Source organism: Salvelinus sp. IW2-2015, linkage group LG8, assembly GCF_002910315.2.
Source record: "Salvelinus sp. IW2-2015 linkage group LG8, ASM291031v2, whole genome shotgun sequence".
In the NCBI taxonomy this organism is placed as follows: domain Eukaryota; kingdom Metazoa; phylum Chordata; class Actinopteri; order Salmoniformes; family Salmonidae; genus Salvelinus; species Salvelinus sp. IW2-2015.
Genome location: NC_036848.1, coordinates 21,500,334 through 21,523,631, shown reverse-complemented (window position 1 = coordinate 21,523,631; position 23,298 = coordinate 21,500,334). Strand labels below are relative to the sequence as shown.

Genomic DNA, 23,298 nt, shown 5'->3' with positions numbered 1-23,298 from the left:
AATGGCTTTCCAAGATGTGTTGAGTGGTCCTGAGTGGTCCAGTCTCAGGCCCGACTTACAGTGCCTTCAGAAAGTATTCATACCCCTTGACTTGTTCCACATTTTGTTGTGTTACAGCCTGAATTCTCACKCATCTACACACTATACCCCATAATGGAAAAGTGAAATAATYTTTTTAGAATTCTTTGCAAAATTATTGAAAATTAAATACAGAATTATATAATTTACATACTGTAAGTAATCACACCCCTGAGTCAATACATGTTAGAATCACCTTTGGCAGAGGTTACAGCTGTGAGTTTTTCTGGGTAGGTCTCTAAGAGCTTTGCACACCTGTATTGTACAATATTTGCACATTATTCTTTAACAAATTCMTCAAGCTCTGTCGCTTGTTTCATAAAGAAGGGCACCTAATGGGTGATGGGTAAAAAAATGTAATATTGAATATACCTTTGAGCATGGTGAACTGGATGGTGTATCAATACACTCAGTCACTACAAAGATACAGGCGTCCTTCCTAACTCAGTTGCCAGGGATTTCACCATGATACCAATGGTGACTTTAAAACAGTTAATGGCTGTGATAGGAGAAAACTGAAGATGGATTGTAGTTACTCCCAATACTAACCTAATTGGCWCAYTGAAAATAAGGAAACCTGTACAGAATAAAAGTATTCAAAAAAATGCATTTGGTTTGCAATAAGGCACTAAAGTAATACTGCAAAAAATGTGGCAAAGAAATCGACTTCATGTCCTGAATACAAAGTGTTATGTTTGGGGCAAATCCAACACAACACATCACTGTGTAGTACTCTTCATATTTTCAAGCACGGTGTTATGGGTATGCTTTTCATTGGCAAGAACTAGAGGGTTTTTGGGGGATAAAAAGAAACGGAAAATCCTAGAGGAAAACCTGGTTCAGTCTGTTTTCAAACAGACACTGTGATAAAAATGCACCTTTCAGCAGGACAATAACCTAAAACACAAGGCCAAATATAGACTGGAGTTGTTTACCAAGATGACATTGAATGTTCCTGAGTGGCCTAGTTACAGTTTTGACTTAAATCAGCTTGAATATATGGCAAGACATGAAAATGGCTGTCTAGCAATGATCAACAACCAACTTTGAAACAAGCACCTCCCTGGTCTTTGTGGTGGAATCTGTGTTTGAAATTCACTGCACGACTGAGGGACCTTACAGATACATGTGTGGGGTACAGAGATGAGGTAGTCAGTCAACTTAATATGTAAATTGTTAAGCACATTTTTACTCCTGAACTTATTTAGGCGTGCCATAACAAAGTGGTTGAATACTTATTGACTCAATACATTTCAGCTAATTTGTAAACAATTACAAAAACATAATTCCACTTTGACATTATGGGGTATTGTGCGTAGGCCAGTGACACAACATTTCAGTTGAATAATCCATTTTAAAGTCAGGCTGTAATGCAAAAACATTTGGAAAAAGTCAAGGGGTGTGAATACTTTCTGAACACACTGTAAATCTGTATTTGAATCTTGCTGTGCATCAATGACTCCCWAACAAATTTACTGAGCTATAAAAAATMATAATATAACTTGCCCAAAGAGTTGTGCAAAGTTGGTAGAATCTTATTCAAAATGATTCACAGCTGTAATGGCTGCCAAAGCTCCTTCCATCAAGTATTAACTCTGGGGTGTGAAGACATACGCAAACATTTTCCATAATTTTTCTTTGATAGGAAACAAATCTAATGGATTTTTAGATTTAAGGTTAAGGCAGCAAAATGTGAAAACTTAGAATGGAGTGTAGACTTCCACTAGCGACTCTATGTCTTGTGTCTTGGATTTAGTGTTCCACATGGGAATTTCACAAAGGACAATACATCGTTCCAGGACAATCGTATGCAATCCTCTCTCCACGCGAAACATCTCCCAAGAATTCTTGAAACAACGTAGAAGTGGAATTGTACATATTCATGACTTAATGACACAGTCAGCTTCACTTAATCTTGAAAAGAGCAATCCTGTTCAAGTTTTTTAGTGATCTTTTAAACCCTATAGTAAAACTGGACATGCATTGCTTGGGGTTATGAACCATTTTAAAGCACTAGTCAATACAATCTTGACTTAGGGCAAGAGCGCAGCAAGGTACAGTATATCTTTATTTGTGTTTCCTACAGAATTGGGTATCTGCAGTCTTCAAGCAWTGATCATATGGGGGTTATTCCAGTTCAGGAATCACATAAATGGTACAGACACAACAAACAGATTGACTTAGAAGATCGTTATGTATTAACACGACTTTTGCTAAAAGGTAACCTACACCACACGCAGAGTTTAGCCTAATTACAGCTCATCAAATCAAAGTGGTTCGCATACACCAATTTGCAGATGTTATCACAGGTGCAGTGAAAGGCTTATGTTTCTAGCTCCAACGGTGCAGTAATAGCTAGCCATACAAAATAATACACACATAATCCAAAAATGTAAAAAGAAAGAAATTGAGAAATATCAGAACGAGCAATGTCAGAGTCCGGAATATACAGTTCAATCGGAAAGTATTCAGACCCCTTGACTTTTTCAGCCTTATTCCAAAATGGATTAAATWAAAACAGTTCCTCATCAATCTACACACAATACCCCAGAATGACAAAGCAAAAACATGTTTTTAAAACATTTTGCAAACGTATTAGAAATAAAAAACTGGTTTCTGTTTTTGCTTTGTCATTATGGGGTGTGTACAGTTGTGGCCAAAAMTTRWSAYWYWSACAAATATTAATTTTCACAAAGTTTGCTGCTTCAGTGWCTTTAGATATTTTTGTCAGATGTTACTATGGAAAACTGAAGTATAATTACAAGCATTTCATAAGTGTCAAAGGATTTTATTGACAATTACATGAAGTTGATGCAAAGAGTCAATATTTGCAGTGTTGACCCTTCTTTTTCAAGACCTCTGCAATCCGCCCTGGCATGCTGTCAATTAACTTCTGGGCCACATCCTGACTGATGGCAGCCCATTCTTGCATAATCAATGCTTGGAGTTTGTCAGAATTTGTGGGGTTTTGTTTGTCCACCCGCCTCTTGAGGATTGACCACAAGTTCTCAATGGGGTTAAGGTCTGGGGAGTTTCCTGGCCATGGACCCAAAATATTGATGTTTTGTTCCCCCGAGCCACTTAGTTATACCAAGCCACTTACTTTTGCCTCATGGCAAGGTGCTCCATCATGCTGGAAAAGGCATTGTTCGTCACCAAACTGTTCCTGGATGGTTGGGAGAAGTTGCTCTCGGAGGATGTGTTGGTACCATTCTTTATTCATGGCTGTGTTCTTAGGCAAAATTGTGAGTGAGCCCACTCCCTTGGCTGAGAAGCAACCCCACACATGAATGGTCTCAGGATGCTTTACTAGTGGCATGACACAGGACTGATGGTAGCGCTCACCTTGTCTTCTCCGGACAAGCTTTTTTCCGGATGCCCCAAACAATCGGAAAAGGGAATCAGAGAAAATGACTTTACCCCAGTCCTCAGCAGTCCAATCCCTGTACCTTTTGCAGAATATCAGTCTGTCCCTGATGTTTTTCCTGGAGAGAAGTGGCTTCTTTGCTGCCCTTCTTGACACCAAGCCATCCTTCAAAAGTCTTCGCCTCACTGTGCTTGCAGATGCACTCACACCTGCCCGCTGCCATTGCTGAGCAAGCTCTGTACTGGTGGTGCCCCGATCCCACAGCTGAATCAACTTTAGGAGACGGTCCTGGCGTTTGTTTGACTTTCTTGGGCGCCCTGAAGCCTTCAGCACAACAATTGAACTGCTCTCCTTGAAGTTCTTGATGATCCGATAAATGGTTGATTTAGGTGCAATCTTACTGGCAGCAATATCCTTGCTTGTGAAGCCCTTTTTGTGCAAAGCAATGATGACGGCAGGGGTTTCCTTGCAGGTAACTATGGTTGACAGAGGAAGAACAATGATTCCAAGCACCACCCTCCTTTTGAAGCTTCCAGTCTGTTATTCGAACTCAATCAGCATGACAGAGTGATCTCCAGCCTTGTCCTCGTCAACACTCACACCTGTGTTAACGAGAGAATCACTGACATGATGTCAGCTGGTCCTTTTGTGGCAGGGCTTAAATGCAGTGGAAATGTTTTTGAGGTATTCAGTTAATTTGCATGGCAAAGAGGGACTTTGCAATTAATTGCAATTCATCTGATCACTCTTCATAACATTCTGGAGTATATGCAAATTGCCATCAAACAAACTGAGGCAGCAGACTTTGAACATTAATATTTGTGTCATTCTCCAAACTTTTGGCCACGACTGTAGATTGATGAGATTGTTTTTACATTTTTAATCAATTTTAGAATAAGGCTGTAACGTAGCAAAATGTGGAAAAAGTTGAGGGGTCTGAATACTTTCCAAATGCATTGTGTGTATATATATATATATATACTAGTGTACAGTATGTATATGATGGTGTGTATAGACAGTATGGAAAGTAAATGTATTAGAAAAGGTGTGTACAGCAGTAGTTATATAGGATGAGCCATGACTAGAACACAGTATATAAATATAAACTGGGTAAAACAGTATGTAAGCATTGTTAAAGTGACTAGTGTTGAATGACTCTATGTACATAGGGCAGCAGTCTCTAAGGTGCAGGGTGGAGTACCGGGTGGTAGCCAGCTAGTAACAGTGCCTAAGGTTCAGAGCAGGGTACTGGACGGAGGCCGGCTAGTGGTGACTGTTTAAKAGTCTGATGGCCTGGAGATGGAAGCTGTTCATCAGTCTCAGTCCCAGCTTTGATGCACCTGTACTGTCTTCCCCTTCTCAGTTGTGTTTCGGTGCGCTAAGCTAATTGCTAGTCTCCGGAACTGGGCTTTTCTTTCATTAGGTTTTGTATTTCATGCTCTCAGGAGCAGAACAAATTGAGTCAGTGTTTCCTTTTGCTCTGTTGCTCATTAGCCAAAGAGGAAAATTAAAAGGCTCACACTAGTTACAAATCTAGTTACATAACAGAGTTAAAGGGATGCTTGGGTAACAGACTCTTTTTTTCATTCATTGTCTTATTGAAGAACTGGAAGCGTAATAGTCGTTAACCATCGACACCCTTACTGGCCACACACAAAAGTTCTGTGCCTTGAATCCCTTGTAAACTAAAAATAAGTTAACATTAACATATATATTTTTTAATAAAGGCTTTAGATTTATGGCAGCATAATACAGCATATTGTTATAGAATAATATGCTTTCAATAGAGCAAGAAGTGACGATAGCAATATGCAATATGCAATATTTCAAATAATCTCTTTATGTAAATATTACATAAATATGGTGGCGTTGTGGGAAATTGAATAGAACACCCACAATCCCTTTGGAAAAGTCCACATGATAATATGGATAGCTAMTTGGGTGGAAGGAATCCTTGGAGATATGGGCATGGTTTAAATGAAATGTACATTAAACCTCTTGTTTACTCAATGTTTTTACATAGCTCCTAATTTCATAAACTTTTTCTTGATGTATGAACTCATTATGTTTCTCCTATGCATATTTTACCAGAAAACAAACAATATCATGCAGTAATGTTGTGCCTTGCCAACAAAACACTGGCTAATTGAGACTCTTTCTGTCTATTCGACTTTTTCCAGCTTGATTAATTCAAAGAATGTGCACAAACACACTGCACCATAATCACTCTGCTTTTCATTGTGCTGTGCTCACACACACAAAACATCGTTTTGCATGCTTCTTTGATATGTGGAAGTAAATGCATGCACACACACACTGACACAGTCTTGCGCAGCTAACCTTTTGGGGTCATACAATTCAGTCCCATTCAAAATCCTATTTTCATTCATCCCGTACCCGTACCCATACCCTTACCTTAACCCGAAAACCTAACCCTAGCTCCTAAACCTAATTCTAACCCTTACACTCATTTTAACCTTAACCCTAAACCCCCTAGAAATAGCATTTGACCTTGTGGGGACCAACAAAATATCCCCAGTTGGTCAAATTTTTGTTTACTACAGTTGGTCCCAGCAAGTACACACACACACACACACACACACACACAGTACACACACACACACACACATTTGAATTCTTACATTTAAGCACCCTGGTAGAACAAAAGTGTCTGTCTCACCGCTCTCTATGACTAACGGGTGATCTAATTACCAGCTGGCTTTCTTTCTTTACAGAAGTGTACCAGCTCACCCTGCCCGATGACCAGAAATTGAGCATCACTACGGTAACCGTTGGCCAGAGTGCCATCTTGACTTGTGCAATCACAGGGGAGCAGAGACCTCCCATCATCTGGAAACGCAACAATCAGGTTCTCAACTCGCTGGATCTGGAGGACATAAATGTAAGTGGTGCCTGCAACCTCACCTGAAACACAGCTGAACTTGTAGTTTTGTAAGACACATGCACGCACACACACACACACACACACACACACACTTTCTTTAACCTGGACAAATCAAAAGGTTGACCTAGAGCTTTTGAACAACATTTTGGGTTTGACAGTTATTCACAATGTCAGATATTCAGTCTGCTGAGAGGGATACCAAAGGGGTTCAACTCCAATGGGGAAGCACCTATTTTTACTTCCCGCCGAGCGTGTCATCGTCTCTGACATTGTCTGTGTGCTGAATCTGCCGGTAGCCCCCGACAACCACCATGCCGCTTTCATCCTTCTTCAAAGACAGGACACTTAGAGACTGGAGGTTCAGTGAGTCACCAGGCAACACTGCCCACTCTCTACGTTCTCCCCCTTCAGGGTTGGCCAAGCTATAGCTGACTCGACCATGCATAATTGAGTCAACACTGTCGCATTAGATAAAGGAGGTCCAGCGAAGCCGCTAATGTAACATTAAATGTTGATGACCTTTAAAACTGTGTGAGGAATTGCACAGCTGCCGCCAATCATCACCGAGCACCATCATCCCTGGAATTMGATTTCTCTCCCAACTGTTTCCAAGCGCTTTAGCTTCTTCTGATCCTCCGTTTACACGAAGAATCTTCTTCTTTCTTGGCCCCGTCCATCGCCGACTCTCCAAGGTGCTTGATGACTAGCATGTTGAAAGCAGGCGCACTGCCATTTTTRCCCCCCAGTCCCCTCTATAATAAATGATTCATAATTTTGTACGGCAAACTGACATGGGAATGCGTAAAAACAAGCCTATGCCAAGTTGGATTAAAGTGAGTGAGCTAGATTTAACTCTTGGGTAAAGTAACGGCCCTGTCAGGTCAAGTTAGGTCGACTTCGATGTCATTCGGCTCCTGTATATGGTAGATATTTTCTGTTTTACTTTACTCGATCCATGTGGGTAGCATCGAGCAACCGCTGAAGACATCCCATGGAGTTCAGAGGTTTTGCAACCTGAAGGGGGGTCTTTGTTTCATCCTCTTCACATAGAATAACTTATTTCCCTGTTGAATTGAAGGAGACATGTTTTATTGTTAGCATCGACATACAGTTAGTTGATATCAACTGTTATTGTACTAACAGGTTCCTAATACGATGTGCTGTGATGTAGCAGAAAACCAACCTTACACAGCGTTGCAGTGTTACGGACTGCAACAGCTCAATTGATTTGGACACTACACTGTACTGTATGTACACTATTTCAATTCAGCCACAGGCTAATGAAGTCAAGTAGGGATACCTTCATTCTGTTATGTTAGCATCAGTTTCCGTGCCATTCAGGTTAACTGTATTCTGCCCACCGCTTCCCTCAGTGTGAGCTCAACTTTGATCCCGGTGTCTGTCAGCGTTGGATTTATTTTCCTGCAGTCGTCTAACAAGGTCGTCCACGACCTTGGGCAGATGATTACCGCAGATGGCCTATTGTTATGAACAGCCCACCAGCCATGAGAACAACAAAAGACTCAAGAGATTGTCGCTTAGTCTAGTTAGTCAGTCAGACAGTCATTTCTTACTAAACATAAAAGTGTCTGTACCAAGTGTTTTATCACTAACTAGACTAAGCGAAATGTCAAGCAAAATGCTAATGGTACATCAGCAAAAACCCAAAACCGGRTTACCCTAGATTATTTATTGCCCTTAGTCTTGTGGCTAATTGCCAACAGAGTTGTTCATAGAAAAGTGAGAGGATTTATGCGRACCTGGTGTTCACCAACCCCCTCTGTGAAGGCCAATTATCCAATTTCACCGAAGTTTTGGTATAATTGTGCCTTTTAGTATGCCAAGGCCTGAACTGCCAACACTAATTGGAGTTGTACTTCAGTAAATGGATTTCTAGGATTTACACTGTCTAATTTAACAGACCACTTCCCTTTAAGAATMGGTGTTATAAAAATAAAAAAATCTGTCAACAGTCCGACTCAGTGAATCCCACATTAATCCTAATGGTGTGCTCTTATTATGGAGTTCAATAGAGCCGGTTTCCATTTTGACAAAGCAGCTTACTCTAATACCATGAATATGACAGTTGCTGGGCATTGCATCATCATCCTCAGCTGTTGGCTGGTATTAGGATGCTCCAGACAGGAGAGGGCCGAAGCATGATGAAGACTGCAAGGATGAGTGCACTGCTTGGGAGAGTATCTACATTGAGTCTTGTGTCTAGACTGCCTACTCGGCACATCCGGCATAGAAGCTTAAGGACTTCATGTGTAATTGTAATAGAGGAGAGAGGAGACAGTGTGTCTCGGTTCTGCACTTATCTTCAGAGTCTTGGTTTGCCCTGATCAAGGGTTTATGCGTATTGTGGTTTATCTCCCAATGTTCAAGAGCCTATTGTACTGAGTGGGGTAAAGCAGCTAGGATTTTAATCTATATAGGCATACTTTACACTGCATGTACATGACTAGTCAAAAGTTTGAACACACCTACTCATAAAAGGGATTTTCTTKATTTTTACTATTTTCTACAATGTAGAATAATAGTGAAGACATCAAAACGATGAAATAACACATATGGAATCATGTAGTAACCAAAAAAGTGTTAAACAAATAAAAATATATGTTATATTTGAGATTCTTCAAAGTAGCCACCCTTTTTCTTGATGTCAGCTTTGCACACTCTTGGCATTCTCTCAACCAGCTTCATGAGGTAGTCACCTGGAATGCATTTCCATTAACAGGTGTGCSTTGTTAAAAGTTAATTTGTGGAATTTCTTTCCCTCTTAATGRGTTTTAGCRGATCAGTTGTGTTGTGACAATGTAGGGTTGGTATACAGGAGACAGCCCTATTTGGTACAGGAAAGGAAGACCCAGAGTTACCTCTGCTGCAGAGGATAAGTTCATTAGAGTTACCAGCCTCAGATATTAACTGCACCTCAGATTGTAACAGACATATCTCAACATTAACTGTTCAGAGGAGACTGCGTGAATCAGGCCTTCATGGTCAAATTGCTGCAAAGAAACCACTACTAAAAGACACCAATAATAATAAGAGACTTGCTTGGGCCAAAAAACACAAGCAATGGACWTTAGACCGGTGGAAGTCTGTCCTTTGGTCTGATGAGTCCAAATTTGAGATTTTTGATTCCATCCGCTGTATCTTTGTGAGACGCAAAGMTGAATGAATTATTATTATTATGGAGGTGTGATGGTGTGGGGGTGCATTGCTGGTGACACTGTCGGTGATTTATTTAGAATTCAAGGKACACTTAACCATCATGGCTACCACAGCATTCTGCAGCGATACGCRGTCCCATCTGGTTTGGGCTTAGTCGGACTATCATTTGTTTTTCAACAGGACAATGACCCAAAACACACATTCAGGCTGTGTAAGGGCTATTTGACCAAGAATGAGGGTGATGGAGTGCTGCATCAGAACCTGGCCTCCACAATCACCTGACATCAAACCCTTTSAGATGGTTTGGGATGAGAGTGGAGGAAAAGCAGCCAACAAGTGCTCAGCATATGTGGGAACTCCTTCAAGACTGTTGTAAAAGCATTCCAGATGAGTACCTCATGAAGCTGGTTGAGAGAATGCCAAGAGTGTGCAAAGCTGTCATCAAGGGTGGCMACTTTGAAGAATCGAAAATCGAAAATATTTTTTGATTTGTTTAACACTTTRTTGGTTACTACTTGATTCCATATGTMTTATTTCAGTTTTGATGTATTCACTATTATTCTACAATGTAGAAAATAGTAAAAATAAAGAAAAACCCTTGAATGAATAGGTGTGTCCAAACCTTTGACTGGTACTGTACATGTTGAGCTATAAGACTTCTCTATTCGCTATACTWCCTCTGTAAATACTCCAATTCATATCCATTGTCTGAAACACAAAATGCATGAAATAAATTAAGCTGTAAGAGGAGTAGTGTAACATGGTGGAAAGCGTGCCAACTTCTGATAGTTGCCATTGCCTGCTTTATATGTTGTGTCATGTCTTCCTTCAAAGTTAACCTTTACTCAACTCTTCCTTTTAACTAACATCTAAATATTTAATTTGTGTTCTTTGTCCCCAGCAGATCCCAACACAGGTAGGTTTTATCGGAACTGAAGTCATCCACAATAAAAAGCCCACAAAGCTAATGAATTCCCTGTCATGGATACATCCGACCTTGACCTCATATTGAAGAAGTCGGCTTATACACCTGGCCTCACATGTCCTGCCCTGTATTAGGGTCACATCTCCTGCCCTGTATTAGATGCCAATGAGACAGTTCCTTGGTGTTCTTTAAGAGGTCAGCTGGTCATGCAAAGGGTTGCTGAGAGAGTATGGCAGCCATTTTCTTCTATCAGGATGGCCTGTAAATCTTCTTCCTTTTCCTCTTTTTGCTCCTCTGTCTCACCGTCTCACCTTCCCTCAGCTGTGTCTGAGGGGTGGAGGGGGAAGGAGGAGTGGAGGAAGGGTACGGGGTCGATCGCCTCCAGTGCCTCTAGTTCCACCCCTCTGAGTTTCATTTCTCCTCCCATTCATTTTTCATTTAGAAGGGTGACACAATATGCTTTCCGCAGAGGGGCAAAAACGTGCCATCAATTCCCTTCACACAGCGARGGTATGATGATCCAGTACAGCCTGAGTCTCACAATCTCATACCTGATCGCTGTTTATTTGGTCATAGAGGTTGCACCTGCCAAACATGGTGGCCCATGGCTATTCTTTATAGCTGTCTTGCAGGTCTATGTAAGGGACGACATGTACTGACTCTGAGACCTAAACAATGCCATCAGACATGATTGGAATTCTAATTGAATTATGACATGAAACACAGATTTGCTATCTTTTTTCAGGTCTGTCTGGGTTTCCAGCAAGGAAAGCTGCCTAATCAAATTAGAATGAATACATTTTTATCAACTAACTGAAGTAAGAAATACTCCCATWAAAAAATATCAAATTACCTGTGAAAGTACAAATGTTGATAGGCGTTAAATGAGGAAGTGAATTTAAGTTATTTCCAGATGGATTCATTAGCTTTGGGGCTTATTTCAATGTACTGTTAACAGCAGTATTCTTTTTTTATTCAATTGTTTTATTTTTCTTCTTACTCAGCATCTAAACTCAGCAAAAAAAGAAACGTCCTCTCACTGTCAACTGCGTTTATTTTTTATGTGTAAGTATTTGTATAAACACAACAAGATTCAACAACTGAGATATAAACTGAACAAGTTCCACAGATATGTGACTACAGGGAATTGAATTAATGTGTCACTGAACAAAGGGGGGGTCAAAATCAAAAGTAACAGTCAGTCTGGTGTGGCCACCAGCTCCATAAGTACTTAGTGCATCTCCTCCTCATGGACTGCCACCAGATTTGCCAGTTCTTGCTGTGAGATGTTACCCCACTCTTCCACCAAGGCACCTGCAAGTTCCCGGTCATTTCTGAGGGAATGGCCCTAGCCCTCACCCTCCGATCCAACAGGTCCCAGACGTGCTCAAAGTGGATTGAGATCCAGGCTCTTGCTGCCATGGCAGACACTGACATTCCTGTCTTGCGGAAATCATCACAGAACGAGCAGATATGGCTGGTGGCATTGTCATGCTGGAGGGTCATGTCAGGATGAGCCTGCAAGTAGGTAACTACATGAGGGAGGAGGATGTCTGTGTAATGCACAGCGTTGAGATTTCCTGCAATGACAACCAGCTCAGTACGATGATGTGTGACACACCACCCCAGACCATGACGGACCCTCCACCTCCAAATCGATCCCGCTCCAGAGTTACAGGCCTCGGTGTAATGCTCATTCCTTCGACGATAAACGCGAATCCGACCATCACCCCTGGTGAGGACAAAACCACGACTTGTCAGTGAAAGCACTTTTTGCCTGTCCTGTCTGGTCCAGCGACAGTGGGTTTGTACCCATAGTTGACATGGTGCTGGTGATGTCTGGTGAGGACCTGCCTTACAACAGGCCTACAAGCCCTCAGTCCAGCCTTTCTCAGTCTATTGCGGACAGTCTGAGCACTGATGAGGGATTGTGCGTTCCTGGTGTAACTCGTGCAGTGTTGTTGCCATCCTGTACCTGTTCCGCAGGTGTGATGTTCGGATGTACAATCCGTGCAGGTGTTTACACGTGGTCTGCCACTGCGACGGACAATCAGCTGTCCGTCCTGTCTCCCTGTAGCGCTGTCTTAGGCGTCTCAACAGTAACGTCATTTTGCAATTTATTGCCCTGGCCACATCTGCAGTCCTCATGCCTCCTTGCAGCATGCCAAAGGCATGTTCACGCAGATGAGCAGGGACCCTGGGCATCTTTCTTTTGGAGTTTTTTCAGAGTTAGTAGAAAGGCCTCTTTAGTGTCCTACGTTTTRGTAACTATGCCCTTAATTGCCTACCGTCTGTAAGCTGTTAGTGTCTTAACGACCGTTCCACAGGTGCATGTTCATGAATTGTTTATGGTTCATTGAACAGGCATGGGAAACAGTGTTTAAACCCTTTACAATGAAGATCTGCGAAGTTATTTGGATTGTTAACGAATCATCTTTGAAAGACAGGGTCCTGAAAAAAGGGACGTTTCTTTTTTTMCYGAGTTTATTTGTTTTCACCACCAGCTTGATCATGACACAGCATACATTACATTTGTTCCAGTTGTTTATCATGACCTTGGTAGCCTCACAGATCGGCTTGTCAGTTGAAATTGCGCAGTGAAACGTGTATTTGTGTTGCATTCATGTAAAAAAAAAAAAAAACGAATTACATTCTCTCATTTGGCTCTTTTCAGTGATTACTCATAATGGCATTTTCAATTGACTATGCTGAACACGAAGAACATTAGTTCACGTTGACTTGTTATTCGTAATTTCTTGTTTTCCTTATTTMTCCTTATGTGTGTTAAGCATTTCGTTGCACCTGCGATCGGCTAATCTGTGTACGGGACCAATAAACATTGATTTGATTTTGATTTGATTACCATAAAATTACAGACAGACTTACTTTAACCTACCTCTGGTATTAAAACTAGCCCAACTATAGGTGAATTRCAGGCCTAAACGAAAGACAAAGCAGTTTTTCATAGTTGCTTCCTGGACGTTTTTGATAAGATGCAGTGCAGGTTTTCTCTTTTCATATAAGATAATACGTAGAAATGTTAAAGTGTAGCTTTACTCTTATCACATGTCGTTAAGGGCCCAGTATTGGGTATTATGGTAGCAGGCATACAAAAAACAATAAGTGGAAGATAATTGTTGAACAACTGCTTGTCTTTGATGGAAATGTATGTCACAGTGTGCTTTTATTGATCATGTCCTCCTCGTCCCCAGTTTTCCTTTGCTGCTTCACAAAAGTTCCAAGAACACCAATTCGCTCTGCTGCAAGCCCCACAGCCATATTGCCTGAGCACATATTGCACATTCTCAAAACATTTTCCTTTTTCAGATCTGAATATCATTCACACTGAGGTGAATTCGATTTTGAGGTGAATTCGAAAACAACCCCATTCGTAGTTTTTTTGGTCCCACACAGTCATTGTGACGTCCCTCTTTCTTCTTCTGCAGGATTTCGGAGATGACGGCTCATTGTACGTCACCAAGGTGACCACCACCCATACAGGGAACTACACCTGCCATGCTGACGGGTACGAGCAGCTCTCGCAGACGCACACGCTCCAGGTGAACGGTAAGCCGCCGCCTCCGCTCGGCGGGAACAGAACGGTACACTCTCACACTTCCTTCCGCAGCTGCGTCACAGCCAAATGCCTATCCACGCCAAATGCGGTTAAATCACACCCGAGGGTGCGCCTGGATACTTTGACACGCCACCATTGAGACAGAGATATGTGAGGTGAAATGAAATGCTTACGGGGCTGTCAAGTTTCCTTTTTTTCTCTAAATACGSCGAAAGGAAACTGGGAATGCGACATGAGCTTGTTGAGAGTGTTGTTTTGGATCTATAATTCTACCAGAGTGATCAAACTGCTTTCCTTTCTTTCAGGATGATCACTCAGTCAGATGTAACTAATCAAATAGCCCTTAGTTGTGTGAAAATGCTTTCAAGTGTTAGATTTGTAATTGGAAAGGAGGCCATGTCTTGTCGATGCCATTTTCCTATTAGAGGCATGAGTTGAGGCACGCAGGAAAAGATAGTACTTGCTGCTGTCTTAAAACACTCACTGCTGCCGAATTTCTGACAGAAGGACAATCGTTTTGAAACAGACAGTTTCCATTAACGATGACCTTAAAGCACACACAGTATCACTCACGGTGTAGTTAATGATAATGTATCGCTTTAATTGGTTGAAAAACAAATTGGCTGGTCCGGGTAAATGCAGCCTGGCAAATGATTCTMGAAATGGATGGGGCGAAAAAGTTCATCTTTGTGCGAACAGCCATCAGGGTTCACTGATTTTTCGCTCAATTATGTGTCAAAACATTGAAAAAAAACTCATATCAGAATTGTCAGGGGATAATGTTCACCTTTTTCTGGAAATAAAGTTCAGGGTTTGGTCCAAAAATACCATATTTTGATAACCACTGTATTATATAGAAATGCATTTAATTATYGTCAAATGCTTATTTATTTTTATTTTGACCTTTATTTAACTAGGCATGTCAGTTAAGAACAAATTCTTATTTTTATGATCCATAGCTGCTTGAGTAATGGAAAACAACTGATTACAGCCAGATGACTCAACAAAATCTCCTCTCTACAGGCTTTCCATATGTTATTACATGCGTATTATATATATTATATGTAAATGTATTACATTGATTGCTATTACAGGATTTTTAGACATTGTTAATCAGCACTGAGCAATTGCAGTGACAATTTGTGAAAAAAGCCACATGAGCATTATTCTTGTGTCCGGAGCTGTTCGTGTTCTAACTCGGTGTATGTATATGTATTCACGTAAATTGTATCCCTCGATTTGACGAAGTTGTCTTTCACAGTCTTGGTCCTCATTGGCTGTAGGGATGTGGGGCATCCGTGTATGGTTCCCTSTCTCTGATGTTTGGAAACCTTCATGGGTGGCCCAGAGCTAGCTGTGAGAACAGGCAGGAAGAAAGACTAATCACTACGCAGAGAAAAAGTGTTTTCCATGGTGGGGGACCCAGAACACTCCGACAGCCCCTATAATGGGGCTCGCCTTGGTCGTGATGCTTGAGATGAAACACAGAGGGCAGGGGACTCACAGGGGCTACGAGTCAATTTGGTGAAAAGTTGAAAGTCTGAAACCACCCTTGAGTGTGCTGGCAAGGCTGTCCCCTGAAGGGCTATGTGTGTGGGGGAGGGCGTGTGTGTGCCTGTTTGTATGCGTGCATGCSTGTGTGTATGCATGTATGTCCGTGTGCCTGTTTGTGTGCGTGCATGCCTGTTTGTATGCGTGCATGTCTGTGTGTATGCGTGTATGTCCGTGTGCGTGCGTGCATGCATGCATGCATTGCAGTGTACCTATGTGCTGTATCTATGTGATTTTTGTGTGTGTCCCATGTGGTGAGTGTGTGTGTAATGTGTGTTTGTGATGTGTCGTGTGTGATGTGATGTGTGTGTTGTGCTGATGTGTGTGTGTGTGTGTGTGTGCGTGTGCATGATACACACACTTCCCTTGCCACCAAGTGCTGAAGGCAGACTTGCTGCTGTGACATTGACGGCAGGCTGGGAGTTTTATGATAGAGCTGTCAACCCGCTGGGTCCTACATATACTTGTAATCACTATGTCTCCTTTGTCATCTCCAAAGACATCAGCGCGTACAAACACGTCTCAATTCTGTCGAATCTCAGTTTTGATGTTGAAAACCACTATACTTTATTAATCTTCACTTCGTATGCCTGACCCGGAGCTTAAGAAATGCTGATTCGAAACATGAACAAGGAATGTTTACAAAGGCACAGCGGGAAGATAGACATTTTGGAGCGGAGCGAGGAGGGAGGCAAGCACCAAAGCCACTCACCATGAAAAATAAGCAAAGTGTTTTTTTAGCAGTATAATATATATTTTTTGTCCAGGTTTAATAAGACGCTTAGGGCGCTTAATAACAATGTGTAGTCTGACTGTAGCTATATCAATTGAAGAGAACGAGTGGAGTCTCAAGGCCGTCACTGTTGTAAAGACGGCATGATGACCTCCAAAAATTGTCTTCCTACATCAAATCAGGTTTTAAGCGTTATTTATGCCACATGCGCCTAATACAACAAAAGTGTAGACTTACCGGCTGAAATGCTTACTTACAAGCGCCTTAAACCAAAACAGTGCAGTTCAAGAAAAGAAGAAAATACTTACCAAGAAGCCTAAAATAAAAAGTAATAATAAAAAAGCTAACACAAATAAAGAATAAACAAATAACGCAGACACATGACAAATATTTCAGTCTCCTGAGGGGCGACAATAATCTGTTTTGTCGTGCCCTCTTCACGACTGTCTTGGTATGTTTGGACCATGATAGTTCGTTGGTGATGTGGACACCAAGGAACTTGAAACTCTCGACTCGCTCCGACAGCCCCGTCAATGTTAATGGGGGCCTGTTCGGCCCGCCTTTTCCTGAAATGGTATCGATGTAACCGGTGGGAATCCGCTACATTAAACCATRGTTTTTATGATGCTTGACATAAAGAGTCAAACAACATTTTAAACTATGCATTTAATGGATTTTAGTGGTGTTATTTCTGTCAGCTGGCTACCTTTATCTTACACCTGCTATGGCTCGTTCCGGTTGGTATGTTTGGCATTGCTGGGTGGCATACCTTCAAGCTGAGGCATGTTGTAGGCAGCAGGTTCTAGGAACCAGAGTGTTACTGGGAGCAGATGGCCATGGCACCAAATCACTCTCGAGTCTCACACTCACCTGGCTGGCCAAAGGCTTCCTCTCCCTAYTCAAGCCCACAGGAAATAGTCTCTGTAGCTAGTGGCACACTTCTCTCTCCTATGCCAGCCTACCAGGGTAGCAAGGTGGAAATCTTCTCTGAAGCCTTGATGTTACTGCTCTTTATAAGTCTATTTTAATCCTTAAGAGTCTATTGATGCGCCTGTACGCCAATCTAAGTAACATAATAAAAACATCCCCATCAAAAACTGTCAGTTTAAGCATCCTCCTATGGCGGCCTTCCACATCTGCGGTGGAAGGTGGTCAAGRTACAGCGGTGTTTGTCAGACCATGAGATCTCCCAAAAAATGTATTCTCGCGAAAACGTCTGTAACGTCCAAACGGTTTGGCCTACAAACAGCCACTGTATGCTATTTTTTTTTTACTGTTTTGAATATTATTATTTAACTTTTTGATACCTAAAGGGGTCCTAAAATTCTAAATCAAATCGCTAAATGATCCATGGTATGACCATCTTAAAACAATTCCATATGTTAGCTTAGGCTTTTAGAGGTTAAATGGTATTACTGGTATTGTCAAGATCGTCTGTAGAATAAATGGACCAAGGCGCAGCGTGCTCTGAGTTCCACATCTTTTATTTTGTGAAACTTAAAAACTTAAAAACAAGAAACCAACAATGACCGTGCAGTACTGAGGTGCCACATGCACTGACGCAAAACAAGATCCCACAAAAACCCAGTGGGAAAATGGCTGCCTATATATGATCCCCAATCAGAGACAACGATAAACAGCTGCCTCTGATTGGGAACCATACCATACCAGGCCAACATAAACATAAAACAACCTAGATAACCCACCCTAGTCACACCCTGACCTAACCAACATAGAGAATAAAAGGCTCTCTATGGTCAGGGCGTGACAGGTATTGTTTTTACRTCTATTTTAAAGTGTGTAAATAGGCCATAGATTTGGGGCACATTTGCTGTGACCCAAATGTCAATGACTGGATAGCATGTTGGAGTGGTCTAATGTTTCCAATTTACCTCTAGCAGGTCATTACTCTTAAATTCAACAGGGAGAGTGAAGTACCGAGAAACATACGGTCACAAACTGCCATATTGCCTTTGTTTACACGGATTCTTCCACATAAAATTACAACAATATTGGAGGTGCACTTGATGACTCAATAGTGCATTGACACACATTGATTCAATTAAACCTTGTAACTKATTTTTCAATAATGAAAATCATTTTTCAGCTCTCTTTGACCTTAGTATTATGACAATCAGGCTTAGAATGTGCGATCCATTCTAAGGATTATTCAAATATATTAGTTAGATTTTGTACTAAGGAATATGCTAACAAGTTATAGGGGCCCTGCATAAGAACTATGTCACACTTTCATAAGCAATGCATAAAAATGACTCTTGTCAAAAACTGCAGGTTGACCTGTGAAATTCCGTGTCTATTGCTTATAAATGCCTGATCATTCGGTATAGTGCATTGCTTATGAATCTCTTATATTGAACACATCTTAAGTAAAGCTGTTAGACAAAAGTCGTGTCTCTTCCTGCAGCTCCTTTCCCCCTCATCCCCTTGCCTGACAAAAGATTGCCCAAAATCAATGGTCGCCCAACAAAATCAATGGCCAGTCCCACCGAGGTTCTCTCCCTTATTTATCAGGCTGATTTGTTTGGCTTGCGCGGATCTCGCCGAGCACACCAATGTTTCTAATGGCATTCAGCATATGCTGGAAATGCACTTGATCCTATTGATAGTATGTTAATGCAGAGGTGAGAAGTTAAATGGACTTGGCAGACACTCTAAAAGAAAAGTTCTTATCCAATWAGGCTGCCTCATTCTTCAAAAGCCCCGTCATTTTCAACAAAGTGTGTGGGCCTACATTCATCTGTTCTTCTCTTCCTTCTTCCCACAATGCAGTTCCTCCCGTCATCCGCGTCTACCCAGAGAGCCAGGCCCGGGAGCCAGGGGTGACGGCCAGTCTCCGGTGCCATGCTGAGGGTATCCCCAACCCACAACTGGCATGGCTGAAGAATGGCATGGACATCGCTACCAAGCTGTCCAAACAGCTCACCCTGCAAGGTGGGTTTCCATCTAGTCGCAGGTGGGGAATAGGATTAGAAATTGGATCAAGCAATGCTGACATACATCTGGGTCATGTTCAGTAGGGTATACCGAATCAAAACGTTTTCGCAACRGAAAATGGAAAATATGTGTTCTCATTGGAGAAGTTAAGCTAGTACCTCCCAGTTTCACTCCATTTCAAAATGTTTTATTCCAGTGTCAAAATTYACTACAAAGTGGAAATTGGGTAATTTTGGTTATAAAGTCAGTCTCGTCTAAAATGGAGTTTGGAACATCTGTGCGTCACAAGGGGTAAATGGAATATTGTGTTTTGATTTGACAATGTCCATTTTTCCACTAACATGGGTTGAACAGCTTTTCTTACTTGAGAATTACTGCACCAAACACCTTAGTTAGATGTAAAATTGCACAACTAAAAGATCCTCAGCAAAAACGTCAACATTTATTGCACATTTCTTGAGTTATCTTAGATTTATTCTGGTAATTTTAAGGAAGTGAAACAGGCTTCCGCGTCTACAGTGTCTCATGGTGGACAAACATGGAATCGGTCAGGAAACTTTCGTTTTTCTTATGAGCAACAGAAAAACACACGTGCCAATCGGCATGTTCAGTGGCTCTTCTTAGTGCTTTTGGTGTGACACCAAAATCATTCCCCAGATGGGCAGACACCCTACCGTTAGCGACAACTAGATCCTGTTAAGACCCCTCACTCTCCCGTCTCCTATCCTATTAGTCTCAGTTATGTTATGGGGTGACTTTGATCAAAATTGGCAAACATCTCTTAAGTGTCACTGGCAACACACAAATTGTATTTTATCTGCATGCGCCACACTTACTGACAGTGTCTGTGTGCGTGTGTGTGTGTGTGCATGCATGCGTCCGTCTGCCTGTCTGTCTGTGTGCGTGTGTGTCTGTGCGCGTCTGTCTGTGTGCTCATGTTTTCTTTTGTGTCAACCAGCTAACGGAAGCGAGGTGCACATCAGCAACGTCCACTTCGAGGACACGGGGGCGTACACCTGTATCGCCAAAAACGATGCCGGGGTGGACGAGGACATCTCCTCCCTGTTTGTGGAGGATTCGGCGCGCAAGACCCGTATGTATAAGTCATGATGTCCCCTTTGCGTGTGTGTATKCTTCCCTGGGGATAATGGAGACACGCAGCTCAAAACATTCAATAATTCATCCAGTCACTTGTTAATAGTTTATAGCAAATTTATAGAGCTTCAGCTAGAGAAATAATAGATAGCTACACACAATATTATTGTCTCCTATCTAGTAGTTTGGTCGTTTGGCTATGGAGGATAATGGTTGTCATTAGTAACAGAGTACCTATTCTAATACTATGTTAATGGCTGTGTTGTTAATTTTTTATCTTAGATTCTTATTTAATTGAGGGAGATTTGCACTGATGGTCCCGTCATCAAAAGGCGTGTGAAAATAGTTCCGCTTATTGAAGAAATGTTTGGGTGGCCCTAAGGGACGAAGTAGAATTGTGATACAAGTACGTGTTCAGAACAGACACAGTCCTATTCATCATGGGACTTTCCAAAATGTAAAAAAAAAAAAAGAAGAGATCAATCCCTGATTAGCGAACCACGTTGTCGCTAATCCTCTTCTCTCCTAATAAGGAAGGCCAGACTCTAGTGGATTACGACACCCAGTGCCATCATTGAAAGGGTGAAATTATGGCACTGGGTGGCATTTTATCTCCATGGCAATTTCCTAACGTCCACAAGGGGCAACGTGAGTGTCTCTTACCGTTTAGTAGGCGTGTTGGCAATGGGGTTGAGGATGGGCTTAAACCGCGAGCTACGGCTCAGAGGATGGCYGGTTCAATCCCAGTGCTAGGCACTCTTTTTMTATTTTTTGTTTTCCTGCTTTAACCCTATCCCAAACCTTAACTACTCAGAATAAATAGCTAAACTTAGGATTCAGTTTCACTTTTGCACAGTTTGACTGTCAGCTAAAATAGGGCAAAATATTCTGTAATTAAAACGGTAGCGCACTCTTTAATCTATAGACGGCCCCACGTGCCATAATTAAAACGGTCAGCCGTGCCACATCTCTGTTGCTGCAGTTACGGGGAGGGATGGTGTTTTATTTGGAGCATGTGTTGTAACGACAGCACGCAAAAAGCAAACAGAGCAACTCTAACTCTCAAGTCACTCACATGTCCCCTTCGATGATGCATTAGGTTTAGCTGCTGTCCCAGCGACAGTGACACACTCCACGTGCCGTCACACATCACAGGATCACTCAGAAGTCAGTCAGTTGCCTCCTTTGAAGATTTGAAGCCACRGAGTATGTTGAAACTGCTCAGGGGTTTGACACACACACTGGTGACCATTTTGGATCATACCCAAACCAGAGAGCATACTTACTCTTGGGTCAGAATTCAGTCAGTCTCCTCCTTTGAAGCTTTGAATTCACTGTGTATGATGAAACTGCTCAGGAGGTCTGCACACTTGCGACCATTTTGGATCCGCAGCCCATAGTCAACATCAAAGAGATAGCAGRGTGGATGTTGAAATAGTCCACCACTACATTATAACCACCCAGCAGCACCCCAATGCATGTTTGACCTCGTCTGGTCTCCCCTTATTACCCCTGTGGGCTGTCTACTTATCCAGGAGCTTAGCTTGCGCTGCTAGACCGCAATGCAGACTGCCTCGGGTTGCCTCTCTAGCCCTGAGGCTATGTTAGCGCTCTTAGTCAGTGTGTAAGCTGAGGCGCTGCACGACTGATGCATCCCACCACTCTCTCTTCTGCATGAGAGAGAGAGAGAGAGAGAGAGAGAGATGTCTACTGTTTGCTGATGATCTGGTGCTTCTGTCACCAACCAAGGAGGGCCTACAGCAGCACCTAGATCTTCTGCACAGATTCTGTCAGACCTGGGCCCTGACAGTAAATCTCAGTAAGACCAAAATAATGGTGTTCCAAAAAAGGTCGCAGTCACCAGGACCACAATTCCATCTAGACACCGTTGCCCTAGAGCACACAAAAAACTATACATACCTCGGCCTAAACATCAGCACCACAGGTAACTTCCACAAAGCTGTGAACGATCTGAGAGACAAGGCAAGAAGGGCCTTCTATGCCTCAAAAGGAACATAAATTTCAACATACCAATTAGGACTGGCTAAAAATACTTGAATCAGTCATAGAGCCATTGCCCTTTATGGTTGTGAGGTCTGGGGTCCGCTCACCAACCAAGATTTCACAAAATGGGACAAACACCAAATTGAGACTCTGCATGCAGAATTCTGCAAAATATCCTCCGTGTACAACGTAGAACACCAAATAATGCATGCAGAGCAGAATTAGGCCGATACCCACTAATTATCAAAATCCAGAAAAGAGCCGTTAAATTCTACAACCACCTAAAAGGAAGCGATTCCAAACCTTCCATAACAAAGCCATCACCTACAGAGAGATGAACCTGGAGAGAAGATCCCTAAGCAAGCTGGTCCTAGGGCTCTGTTCCACAACACAAACACACCCCACAGAGCCCAGGACAACAGCACAATTAGACCCAACCAAATCATGAGAAAACAAAAAGATAATTATTGACACATTGGAAAGATTAAACAAAACAGAGCAAACTAGAATGCTATTTGGCCCTAAACAGAGAGTACACAGTGGCAGAATACCTGACCACTGTGACTGACCCAAATTAGGAAAGCTTTGACTATGTACAGACTCAGTGAGCATAGCCTTGCTATTGAGAGAAGAGCCCGCGTAGGCAGACATGGCTCTCAAGAGAAGACAGGCTATGTGCACACTGCCCACAAAATAGGTGGAAACTGAGCTGCACTTCCTAACCTCCTGCCCAATGAATGACCATATTAGAGAAGACATATTTCCCTCAGATTACACAGATCCACAAAGAATTCGAAAACAAATCCAATTTGATAAACTCCCATATCTACTGGGTGAAATTCCACCAGTGTGCCATCACAGCAGCAAGATTTGTGACCTGTTGCCACAAGAAAAGGGCAACCGTGAAGAAACAAACACCACTGTAAATATA

At 42.1% G+C, this 23,298-nt stretch overlaps 1 protein-coding gene across 2 annotated transcripts in view; it reads left to right on the top strand.

The window, feature by feature from the left end:
- The window catches only part of LOC111967588 (follistatin-related protein 5), a 194,006-nt gene that overhangs the window by 143,214 nt on the left and 27,494 nt on the right, over positions 1 to 23,298 (top strand). For both annotated transcript variants that reach the window (XM_023992722.2, XM_023992721.2), the window contains exons 7-10: positions 6,181 to 6,347; positions 13,899 to 14,019; positions 19,104 to 19,265; positions 20,227 to 20,361. In XM_023992722.2, coding sequence (XP_023848490.1) covers positions 6,181 to 6,347; positions 13,899 to 14,019; positions 19,104 to 19,265; positions 20,227 to 20,361 — 585 coding nt within the window. The remainder of the gene's footprint in view (positions 1 to 6,180; positions 6,348 to 13,898; positions 14,020 to 19,103; positions 19,266 to 20,226; positions 20,362 to 23,298) is intronic.